We start from the raw sequence: 13,118 nt of genomic DNA on the forward strand, positions 1-13,118 counted from the left end.
ATTATCTGCAGAATGTTAAAGTTTTTGACGATGTGAAGCTGGCTGTCATGCCAGATTGTGATAAGTATACTGCTCATTTTGTGCTACACCGTCTTAAAAATAAGCTCTCCACTATTGTTGTCAAGGTAGGTTAGAGAATTTTCTGTTGCTCTTTTAGGTACTGTTGCTGTTTTGATGTTATGTCAAAAAGATTAGATTCTTTAGTTTAACCAGTAACATATATTTTCAGGGTATTGACACCGTTGAACGAGCAATTATTGCTGATGTGGAAAGAGAGAAGGGGAAGCTCAACTTGATTGTTGAAGGGTTAGTTCCTTTTTTACGAACTGGATAGTGGCTTTGATGCTTTTCTATTGATGCCCATGCTTCTCCGATCCCACCTCACCCCCACCCCCCCGGAAGAATACATAGCATGAAGTAAGTAAATGAAAATAGGAAGGAAATATAAAGATCAAAGGCGTTAATTTAGTTGTGTATCAACTTCGTTTGAGTGCTTACGACACACTTTACAGGAGAAGAATATTGCTTTAATAGACTATATATAGTTCACTTTGAAAAAAATTCTCACCTCAATGCAAGCCGTTGACCTCTTTGCCCATCAAAAAACAGACAAGTCATGACTCTTAGGCAGATTCTCAGAGTTTGCACTTATGTCATTTATTTTATTACTCATTCCATCCCTAAATGATGTGTCTGTTTCTAATATTTTGCAAAAATCAAGGAAAGTGAAGTATGTATATAATCATGTAAGTACATTAAGAATAGTTACAAGGAGTAATATATTTTGTTTTTTTTGTGAATACAATAATGCATATGTTGGTTTATGCAAGTAGTGCATGTGGGCACTAAATTTAAAGGGCATTTAGGGTATTTAAGTAGATTAAAAGGTATTAAGTTAGGGTATGTAGGTAATTATACAAAAACTAAAAATAGAAACAGGCACATCATTTTGAGACACCCGTTTAGAAAAATAGGCACATTATTTAGGGACAGAGGGAGTATTCAATATGCTTTTCCTTTTCCTCGTCTTTCACTCATTTTCAGAGATAAAGCTTTTGATTTGTTGACCTCCTGTGTTCAAAAAAAAAAATTCTCTTACACCCCTCTCCCTCTCCCTTCCCCATATCCCAACTCACAACAACACAAACATTAATTTTGCCTAGAATATTAGATCTCCAAATTTATTTTAAAGCATTACAGCTTTCAATTGATATCCAAGCTCCAAAAGCTCTGAAATCATAAAAGAAATAAAAAGAAAAGTCAGAGCGTAAGAGTGAAGGAGAAAGAGTTAAGTGAGAGAAGTAGCCAAGTAGTGATGACAGCTAGTTGTAGTAGTAGTATTGATTGAGATTAGGTTATTTTTCATTTGGGCCATTTTTACCATGGGCTGATCCATAGTGTAATATGAGTTATTTGATTTTAAGTAATTAAACGGGTAAACAGGTTGACCTGAACACGACCCACTTATTAAAAAGGTTGACTCGTGTTACTTTTGTGTTGTAATTTTCAACACTAACCCAACCCATTTATCTAGTCGCGTTGTGTCGTGTTGACCCATCGAACTATACGGGTTGAAAACCCTCAACACTCACCCGCTTTTTTCTTGTTTTGTTCGTGTCGTGTCAGTTTTTGCCAGCTCTAGATATAAAGTCTTAAATTGTACAAGTAAAATGAATTGAAATAAATAATAAAATAAAAATAAAAAACAAGGCTCGGACTGCCCAATTGAACGGAATATGGCTTTATGGGTTGTTTCTAATTTTTGGAATCTCAAATAAATTCTTTTAAATTTCTATATCTTGTTCCATGATGAGTATAATTCATTGCTTTATCAATACTATATACTAAAAGACACACCAACAATGACACGTGTCATTTCCTGGTGTGTCCCTTATCTTTTTATTTTACTACCTCCGTCCCCAAATGATAGTCCCTTATGGGCAAAAATCACGGGAATTAAGAAACTTAAATAAAAGTAGTAAAATTACATTGGAAATATAAATTTGCATTGGGTATGTAAAATAGTAGAGAGAGAAAGTAATAAAAGTACATTGAAAAACAAAATTTACATTGAAAAGTTAAATTTGCACAAATATTGTTGCAATTGAAGAGAATTTTGATAAAAAATTGATATTAATGGTACTTGAAAAAAGCAAATGGGACTATCAATTTGGGACTAAAAATAGGCCATAAGGGACTATCATTTGGGGACGGAGGGAGTATTTATTTTATTTTTTTTTGAAAAAAAAGTTATATAAGGAAAAAATCTTTCTACATATAAGTAATAATTACATATGAAATATACAACAGTAGAAGATTTGATTTAGCTTTCCAAAAAAAATATTGACAACTAATAAGTTAAGTAAATAAATTAAAAATAATATTCTTAACATACAAGTAATTCGTGACATGTGAATGTGGACAATTATTTAAGGAATGAAAGACATATTTTAAATTATATACGTTTATTACAAAAAAAAAAATTATATATTAATTTCTTAATTTTTTAACCATGTTAAACAATAAAATGTGAATATTAAATCAACTAATAATATTTTTATCATTTTTTGATTTTGTCATGTTTTTAAAATCAATTATTGAAAAGTACCGTGCATGGCACGGGAACTAACCTAGTTGACTTAAAGTTACTGACCTATGTGCTTCCTCTTGTGTATGGTGACATCGGTCTTTGATGACAATAGTTTGATCATGATGGTAATTATCATGATCATGGTAACATTTGTGCATCAAATACTTTGTTGGAAGCATTGCATGAAAGATCATGGTTGTGTCTATGATTTTTAGTATGGTTGTACCTATTATCTGTCAATTTTATCATGTGTGTATGTCTTGTGTGGGCTATTTTAGTTAAACACAATCATTTCTGACAAGCTCAGAAAGATGAAGCACCAATATGTTGAACATATGACAGATATAATTCCATATAATGTAGCCTTAATGTTTCCTTAGAGTTTAGACCCAATGCAGGTTTATAAATTGCTTTTTGTTAAAAATTACTGTTCTGGAAATAGTTTAATTGCCAATTCTGCAACCTTTAGGGCTGATCCCTTAAAAGTAGAAGTGGATTGAGGATGTTAACAAGCATTGATAGCTAATTGTCGTGTCCTATTGCGGTAGTTTTAAGCACCAAAAAGTAGTTTTGACACTTCATAACATGATTAAGTTCTTTGGCTATCTACTGTTAACTTATATTGGAAATTTAGAGGTATTATATCTGTACCTTATAAAAAGTATAAGATTGCTCTTATGATCCACGTGCCGCCAATTATACCCTTCAAAATGTGTATTTACATGTTTACCTTCATTAATATGTACACTTAAATAAATGTGTTATCCGTATCAACTATATTATGTTATTGTAAATGTTTTGACGACTTGCTACTAAATACTCATATAATCTGCTTTTTTGTAATTCTATTTGTTACGTAATTCTGAGTTTTTTATAGGACGGGGCTTAGGGAGGTCATGGGGATTCAAGGAGTTGATGGATGCAAAACAGAGAGCAATCATATTATTGAAGTCCAACAAACTCTTGGAATAGAAGCTGCAAGGAGTTCTATCATCAGAGAAATTAACAAGGTCATGCAAAGTCATTCTATGGATGTAGACATACGCCATATGATGCTTCTCGCTGATGTGATGACATTTAAGGTTATATCTTTATTCATGATTTCTGTTCACATTGACAGGGATGGTTTCTTTTATATTCTGAAAACAGATTAAATATTTGTTGCCTTTATTGCTCATGTAACAGGGGGAGGTTTTAGCAGTTACTAGAGTTGGGATTGCTAAAATGAAAGAAAGTATACTGATGTTGGCATCTTTTGAAAAAACTGCTGATCATCTTTTTAATGGTTCTGTGAATGGGAGGGAGGAAAAAATTGAAGGAGTTAGTGAATGCATCATCATGGGTGTACCAATGCAGATTGGCACTGGAATTTTGAAAATTATGCAGAGGTACGTTGACAATATATTATTGTGGTGGCCTTTATTTTTTCTTCCAATTGCCTTACCTGTTCGGGACTTCGGCTTCATAAAATATGTTACATTTATCAATTATTTTGTGTTATTGTAGATGTCTTGACGTCTTGCTACTAAATCTGCAATTTTAAGTATAAATTATGGCTTTAGGACATGTTTACTAGAAATAATTTGAGTAATTTTGTCTTGTTTTAATTACAAGATGTATAGAAAAATATTGAATAGCACCAAGTGATTACCAATGTGAAAGGAGGGGTTAAAGATAGTCTTGTTCTCCAATCGTTGTTGATAATGTTGCCCTGTAAATAATGATGAGTGTGCTGTTGCTCAAAGACTCCGGAAGAAAGAGAAATGGTATATGTGAAGAAACTTTGCCAATGAGAAATCTAATTTTCTTTCCCTTCAATTTTATTTCAAGGCTACCTAAAGGAACTAGCTTCTGCACTTTTCCTGATACCAAAAAGAAAGCAGGGATAAAACAAATTTTAAAAGGGAGAACTGTGAGGATTAAATGACTTATCCCCTTTCTCTCTGCATAACTGTCATGCTTAGAAGATTGGCTTTTTTCTTATTCCTAAGGTCCTACACTAGCCACTCACAATTAAAATAGGTTAAAGTTCAGATAGTCTTGAAAGGACACACAGGAACATGTTTGTGGTTGCCTTAATGGTGAATGAATAGGGAAGGGTCCCTAACTTATAGGAAACTCATCAAGTCATTCTTGATTTTATATTTACCTGTTGGACAAATACATTAGTCTAAATGCTATTTCTAATTCCAGTATTCTATAAAAAAAAATTGATAGATTTCGTCTTTATTTGCGCCGCTGATTTTCGCCAGTGGTTTGGGTCGTAGGATTCGGTTCGATCTGGTAGAGGAAAGGGAGGTTGCGTGGAAGGAGGAGATAGAAAGAGAGGAGGGTTGTGGTTGCGGTGGCTGGTGGGAGGAGAGAGAGGAGAGGCCGGGCGGTGGTTTGGGAGTTTCAGCATTTGGGGTTCCGCCACTGTTCCGGGATGGTAGTGGTCTGGGCAGAGGAGAGACTGGATTTTTTTTAAAAATTATTAAAAAATAAAATAAATCAACCATGGTTAGTGAGTTTATATTAAAATAAATATTCTCTTTGGTAATTACAAATTCAAGTTTACCAAGGATAATAAGTTTTTTTGTAATTCACCACTGAGAAATCTCAAAAGTATAGTGGGAAATTCTCTTTGGTAACACTATAGTTTTAAGTTTTCTCAATGGTAAATTGCAAAAAAACTTATTATCTTTGGTAAACTCGAATTTCTTATATTAAGCTAACGGTAACATTAATGCCTAATTTTAACTAACTATTTAACTATAGTTAGGTTTTTTTTAAAAAAAAAAAAAAATTAAATGATTATAAAAATAATTTTAAAACTAATTTATTTTTCTTTAAAAAAAAAAATCACCCCCTCCCCCGACCAGTAACCACCACGCCGGCACCCACTCCCCTCCCCCAACCCACCTCGACACCAAGCAACCTCCCTCGCCGACGCAGCATCGGCATCTCTAGCTCGCCGCACCTTTCCCCGTCCCCGAAACCCACCTCCCTTCCCCCGAAAATCCCAGAAACCACCCCCGAAAATCCGAAATTCCGTAGCCACCCAATACCCAATCATCAAAATCCCTAATTGGCTTCGAAATACCCCACCTTCAAAACTGATCGGTTTTTTAAAACCATGGCTTTCAACCTGAAGCACCGCCGCTGATTTTTGCCGTTGAAATTGATAGATTTCGTCTTTATTTGCGCCGCTGATTTTCGCCAGTGGTTTGGGTCGTAGGATTCGGTTCGATCTGGTAGAGGAAAGGGAGGTTGCGTGGAAGGAGGAGATAGAAAGAGAGGAGGGTTGTGGTTGCGGTGGCTGGTGGGAGGAGAGAGAGGAGAGGCCGGGCGGTGGTTTGGGAGTTTCAGCATTTGGGGTTCCGCCACTGTTCCGGGATGGTGGTGGTCTGGGCAGAGGAGAGACTGGATTTTTTAAAAAAATTATTAAAAAATAAAATAAATCAACCATGGTTAGTGAGTTTATATTAAAATAAATATTCTCTTTGGTAATTACAAATTCAAGTTTACCAAGGATAATAAGTTTTTTTGTAATTCACCACTGAGAAATCTCAAAAGTATAGTGTTACCAAAGAGAATTTCCCAAAAGTAATTCCCTATTCTATTGGTAGCCATTCAGATGGTTGTGTGTAACAAGTATCTTCAAGGTGTGTGAAGATGAGACCTTCCTATTCTCCCATCCCAACCTTTGAACACTATATCCAAACATATAGCAATCCCATTTGCCTGTAAAGAGGCTCGCACCCAAGGTTTAAAGAAAGTTGGATGTAGACACCCATGCTCCTCATGTTACAATTCTCAAGTGTATTTTTTTTTTCAATTTAAATCTGAAACACAACTCTCAATGTTTCTATTTTTTTAACTGCATATACCAACTTAATGCAGATGTTCTGTGAAGTTTCATCTTGACTTAGAAATATGTTAGTGTTTTTATTATTTTCAACTGCATATACCAACTTAATGCAAATGTTCTGTGAAATTGAATCTTCACTTTGGAATATGTTGTTTGGGACAGCATCTTTGATTAACTAAATGAAATCTTATGTCGAAAATTTATTCTCAACTGTCAACCTGTATTCACGGGGATGATAAATACTGAATCGATGTAGTTGTTCTGTGAAACACCTTCAAAGCTAATTAACTCAAACTTCTTTTCCTAAAGAGAAGCCAACAGACCATGTTGTTGGGTTTGTAAAACTTAATTATCAAAATGAAATCCTTTGCTAGACGGGATCTGTTCTATAGGCTCGTACCTCTGTATCCTTGAGTTGGGTATCTTTAGTCAATCGACAATGCACAATGACTATGGAAGTGGCATAATGAAATATTGTAAAATTCAGTGAAGTAGGTGAACTTTTTTCTTCTTAGCATGAGCTTAGATTTATATTATACAACTGTCAATGGAAGGCCCCAACTTCATCTGTTTTACTTTATCCACCTTTTATCTTACTCAGATTGTTTACTCCTTTTCTCTTACTTTATCCCCCCCCCCCCCCCTCTCACCCCCACCCCTTTTTATTAATTTTTCCTAACTTATAAAAAAAGTCTATAGTAAGTGGTTCGAACTTTTAGTAATTGAGGGAGTACATCAAAAATATTTGTTGGTGAACCAATTTTAATATTTTGTGTGAATTGTACTGAAATTTCATAATTTAATAGCACCTTGCATCATGTCCATTGATGTCCAGTGAAAGATAATGTACTTGTGTTATGTATGGGCTTGAACTTGCACTGTGCATACGTCAGAAGTTTTTAGATCCAAACCTAATTTAATTGCAATTTTTTCACCCTTGTACAGAAGTGATTCTCTGCCAGCACTCAATTACGCATCAGATCCGATAGTTTCTTGATTGATTAAGTAAGAGCCAATGATCGAACAAGCAACATCAATTTACTGTTTAAAATGCAAAGACCAAGGTAAAGTATTGGATGGTTTTCATTCATTACAACTTCTCTCTCAAATTTGATCTTTTCTTGCCACTTTTTTTAATCTGCACAAGACTTATGAACTTTTTCTCCACTCTGCAGGATGGTTATATTTATATAGCAACTGTGACCTGTGACCTGTGACCTGAAATTGGCCTGATCTTATCTGGACAACCGTGATTTGGGGTTGCTGGTAAATCATTCCAAATCAGAGAGGTACATAACTTAGCGTAGCTAATATTGTTCTGAAATTGTATTGATCATTGCTCGAGCTCACAAAACTAATAAATCTGTAAGTGTCACATTAGTTATACCGAATAATTTAGTGAGCATGTTCATAGTTTGAGGATAGGGGAACTGAAGTACTGATAAATCGGAGTTTTTATTTATACAGTGATCATTATAATTCTCTTCTGGATACTGTTCTTGGAAACAGGCTCTATACTGGTTCAGTTCCGAAGAAGATGAAGCTACACTTTGAAGAAGACAGGCTCCTTTTTTGAAATTTATTTTTTATTTATATTTGTTTTATCCCATCTACAGTAATTCTAGTACTTCCTTCATATTTTATTGCTTGCTCTACTTTCCTTTTGCAGCTATACATTATTGTTGCTCACCCTATTTCTTATTTTAGAAACTTTTTTTAACAATATTTCACTACTAGGTAAAACCCGTGCATTGATGTAATTATTATGATAAAAAAATATAATGTATTGAGTAATAATTATATAAAAAATAGTGAGGCTTCAAAAAAAAAAATATATAAAAAATAGTGAATCAATTGACCATATATTAAAACACATTAAATATATTTCGTATTAAAACTCTCCAAACATGTGTTACAAAGCATTTAAATATGTAATAGTTATAAAGTGCAAGTTGATATTTTTGGAAGTTTAATTTAGATCTAATATAATTATGTAAAATAAAAGTCATAAATAATCTAGGAGTTAAGTATAAAATAGGGGACTCAATTGTTGCAAAGTATGGGAAGGGGACTCAATAGAGGAAAAGGGGAGTGGGGTTAAATTTTTAGTTGAAGGGGTGTTTTCAGGTGACTTAACTCACATTTAACCCAAGAAGAATTAAGTCCCTTGTAAAAAATTAAGTCCCTTATTATTGTCTTGATTAAACCAAATAAATTTAATACCTTCATTAAATATTCTTGCTTCTTTTTTTTTTTTTTTTAAAGAAACGTAGGACTTAATATTAATCAAGGAATTAAATTACATCCAGGTCCGCCGTCCGCAATAGTGGATACACTATGGGGAAAAGAACTCAGAAACAATTGTTCAACCCCACCCATAGGAACTAGCCTAGCAACTAAGTGTGCAACAACATTCCCCCCCTCTCTTCTCGTGGCTACAAGAAAAGGTATTAAAGCCACCACTCAATACATCAATATCTTCAAGAACTAGATCAGTAGGAGTTCTTCCATTACGAGATAGCACTCCCCTCGCTAAACAGTGCACAATCAGCTCTTACACCTCCATGTCCACCTGAGACAGCAGCATTATATGACCTGAAGTGTAATCGTTGAAATTAAGAGAGTGCAACAACAAAAACTTTGTTTTTTTTTAAATTTGTTATCCAAAAAAATAATTCTTTCAATAATAATTTCTTTTAAAAAACCAAGGCATGTTCTTCATCTTCATGGTCAGTAGCTTATTTGTCTATCATTTGTAGCAGAAGCACACATCACTAGTTTCAATGAAGGCTTGCAGAGCCGTGAAATTAAAAAAAAAATTATGGACTGTATTAAAAAAAAAAAATATTAGGGACTCAATTCTTTACAACGTAAAATATTAAAATAAAAAAAATAAAAAATAAAAAACAAAACAAAACAAAACTATATATATATATATATATATATATATAGCCCAGTTCCCTTTTCCTCTATAAAATAAATTGAGTCCCCTTTTCCCATATTTTGCAAGAATTGAGTCACCTATGTAAGCCTTATTTTTATGCAACAATGTTTTTTTTTTTTTTAGAAAGTAATTTTGGCGGGAATTTTTTTAATAATATATTGCAAAGTGTCCCATTAAATTCGTTTTTAGTAGTATGTAATTTCACATTATATTTCACTCCCTCCGTCCCTTTATTAAAGTCCCTTATTCCTTTTTTGGCAAATCAAAATTAAAGTCCAATTTTTAGAATCTTTCCCTTTTTAGTAAATGATTTTTTACCATTTAACCTCATTTTCCTAATTTAATCCCGAAAATATGCTCAACTTTTACTGATTTTTTTTGCCAAATATTTTTTGCATTTAATGTATTGTAAATAACAGCATCTGATTGGTCCTTTTTTTCTCTCATGCATTGATGTATTCTCTTTTTTTTTTTTCTTTCTCACTAATTATTTAATGCATTTAATGTAATTTGGACCTTCAATCACATGGTTTAATGGTTTAATGAATCTACAATTACCTTAATTCCCATGAAAAATAAGAAAAGGGACTTTAAAAAAGAGAAGGATGGAGTAACATTTTTCATATTCTATCTCCTTCCACTTTATTCACTTTTGCTTTTTTAGTTAGTTTTTTTTTTTGTACCTATACCACTTCCATCATACTAGTAATAAAATACAGAGGGAGTATGATACATTAAAGTAATAAATGAACTGTATTTATTTGAGAAAATGAATGATGATGATGTTATCCAATATATTTGAAAATTTGTATTTTGCCATCTTTGAGATTTTTTTTTTTATTTAATTATTGATTTAACCACCTAAATTAAGGACAAAAAAAATATATTTTATCACCACTTAGGGCATGTTCTCATTGACTGAACTCAGCTGAAACTGAACTGAACTGAACTGAACTCAGCTGAACTGAACTAAACTGAACTGAACTGAACTAAACTGAACTGAAATGAATATTTTATAAGAGAAGGAAATTAGGAGCTGAACTGAACTGAACTAAATTGAACTGAACTGAGCTGAACTGAACTAAACTGAACTGAACTCAGCTGAACTGAACTGAACTGAATTTCAACGTAAGAGAACAGGCCCTTAATGGTTATTGTTAATTTCAGTATAAATTTATTTTCTCATTATCATGCTAAATATATGTTCTTTTAAGGCTTTAGCATGTGTTAACTGTTAAACTAGCTAAGTTGCTCAGATTTCTAAACTATATAACGAACACAAACTTTAAAAAACACCTGGTTTACAATAAACTCACTGTAAATCGGTCCAAATAGCAAGTGTGGGTGTCTGAGTTGGGCTGACACATGTGAGTAATACATCAGATTGTTTCTCCATGTTATGAAAATATTTCCATTTTCTCTCTCCTTTCTTTATCTCATGCGTCATGAGGCAGACCCAGGCAATCAGCCTAATTGACAAAATTTAGTCAATCAGCCGCAACAGCGGGCCATTCACCATACTTGCAAATAATATTATATTCATTTGTACGGTTTTTTTTTTAACATTTGCAAAATTCCTGTTAGTGACGGTGGCAAGTAAAGGAACAACCACCACCATCTTCTTCTCAGCCGCCATCACCATCACAGTCCATCGCAACCACCACCATCTTCGCGTCCATCATCATCACAGCCCCGTGATTCTCTTCGCAACAACGACTCCAACGCCGCTTCATGGCGGTAGCAAAAAGACACCCTAGTAGCAAACGGTGTAAAGTAGGGCCATATCAACCCTTTAGGGGAAAGCCTTACCATCGCAGCGGCATTTTGAACCGCCACAGGTGGTGGTATCGTTAGTGTGCAGATTTACTGACTTGGAGGAAGAAGGTGGATGGGAATTGGAGAGTGGAGGAAGAAAGAGATGAAAATACAAAAGTACCCCCAATTAAATAAATGAAATGACATTAATACCCTCTGATTTACATGGGATGTAAATCAGCCTGATGAACTTAGATTTCCCCCATGCGTCATATCCCTCCCACTTTCCTTATTTTCTTACCTTATTTTCCCACTTTCAAAAACTCTCTTTTCTGATTTTTTTTTTTATTTTTTATTTTTTATTTTTTTTTATTACTCCTCTGATCTCCATTGCTGAACTATATACGAGTAAGCATTCTTTGTCTTCCATTGCAATATCATCTTGATTTCCAACTTTAAATTTGTTGTTTCAATTTTTTGTGTTTTTCTAAAACCAAATTTGATATTTGTACTTTGTTCATCTCTTTTTTTCAATTAATATTTTTTTGTTCATATTTTTAAATTAGTTTCATTAAATTTTCAGTGTATTAATAAAAAATAAAAAAAAACTACTCGTATGAGTATTTTCTGATGAATTTTTTGAGCAAGAGTGGAGAGAAAAAGATTTGAAGTCGGAAGAAGATAAAGTGAGCTCTAACTCAAAGAAAGAGTAGTCGTCATTGTTGTCGCTTTGCTCGGTGAGATGGTCGGAAATGGTGGAATCGGCGATGGTTCCAGCGCTATTGGCGTCGCTAGCGGTGGTTCCGCAAGTGACTTTTGATTTGTTTGAGTGATTGTACTGTTTTTTCATGACTATTGTTAATTTTGTGTTTATTTTTGTTGATTTTGATACTTTGTTTTGCATATGTAGTTTAATTACTATTGTGAAAAAAAAGGGTCACTTTTATGGAAAAAAAGGGTAACTTTTGTGGAAAAAAGGGTCACTTTTGTGTAACAAAAGGGTCACTTTTGTGAAAATATGGGTCACGTTTATAAAAAAAAAAGGGTCACTTTTATACTAAAAAAAGGTCACTTTTCACAAAATGTTCGATGTACAATAAAATTATTGTAAACCGGGGGCATGCAAAAGTTTATGTATAGCGAAATACAATGTTATTGTTATTATAATGAAAGTATATTAATAAGATTTGCATTTACTATCTACGGAAGTAATATAACTAAACAAAACAAATTGAATTATTTTACCTATACCGATGTCAAGGTTTTATTTTTCCTTTACAATGGTGTAAAGGTTTAGGGTTATTGGTGTGTTAAACTAAATATATATGAAATGATTTAGGGAGTAGAGTTTGTTTGGAACTCGAGCTATACACCTTATTCGTTCCTATTTGTTGACATAGTTGGACCGACACAATGTTACATGAAAATTTAAGTCACCTTCATTTTATTTTGCTAACATAGAAATCAAATGTTTGTAAAGTTAATGAGTAGTAGGGTTCTTATATAAGTTTATAAAAAAAATGAAATATTATGTTGTTGAATAATAAAGTGGAGAGCGTCTCCAAAAAAAAAATTAATGAAGAATGTTACATATAAAATAAAGAACATTACATACAATAAAAGAACATAACTTTAACATTAAATATAAAAGAACATTATCTTTTGAAAAAGAACATTACATATTTCCTCCGTTTTTTTATACTTGCAACAGTTTAACTTTTACACTAATCATGTATTCCACTTTGACTAGTTTTGATGATTTATAGCTAAGAAAAAATATAGTCATGTGGGATCTTGTTAGATTCGTCTCGGCATATACTATTTTAATATCTAACATTTATAATTTTTATATAATGCTAATTATAGATATAAACGATTGAAATAATGCATCGGCAAGCATGGAAAGAGAAGTGTTGTAAGTATAAAAAATACAGAGGAAGTATAAAATAACGGAAAATGTAACTACCTAACCCATGGAA

General features: G+C 33.1%; 1 protein-coding gene across 2 annotated transcripts in view; it reads left to right on the top strand.

Annotated features, from left to right (window-relative positions):
• Nucleotides 1-8,182, top strand: part of LOC145620355 (DNA-directed RNA polymerase III subunit 1-like) — a 36,123-nt gene extending 27,941 nt beyond the window's left edge. Inside the window, exons 24-30 of one of the 2 annotated variants that reach the window (XM_081675020.1) lie at nt 12-125; nt 230-306; nt 3,468-3,672; nt 3,776-3,978; nt 7,386-7,504; nt 7,616-7,805; nt 7,908-8,182. In XM_081675020.1, the coding sequence (XP_081531146.1) occupies nt 12-125; nt 230-306; nt 3,468-3,672; nt 3,776-3,978; nt 7,386-7,437 (651 nt within the window). In that variant the 3' untranslated portion in view covers nt 7,438-7,504; nt 7,616-7,805; nt 7,908-8,182. Of the gene's footprint in view, nt 1-11; nt 126-229; nt 307-3,467; nt 3,673-3,775; nt 3,979-7,385; nt 7,505-7,615 lie in introns of both variants that reach the window. The other variant, XM_081675019.1, reaches the window with a different exon arrangement.
• The last annotated feature ends 4,936 nt before the right edge of the window (nt 8,183-13,118 follow it).

The sequence above is a fragment of the Chenopodium album genome, chromosome 27, assembly GCF_948465745.1.
Source record: "Chenopodium album chromosome 27, dcCheAlbu1.1, whole genome shotgun sequence".
NCBI classification, from domain to species: domain Eukaryota; kingdom Viridiplantae; phylum Streptophyta; class Magnoliopsida; order Caryophyllales; family Amaranthaceae; genus Chenopodium; species Chenopodium album.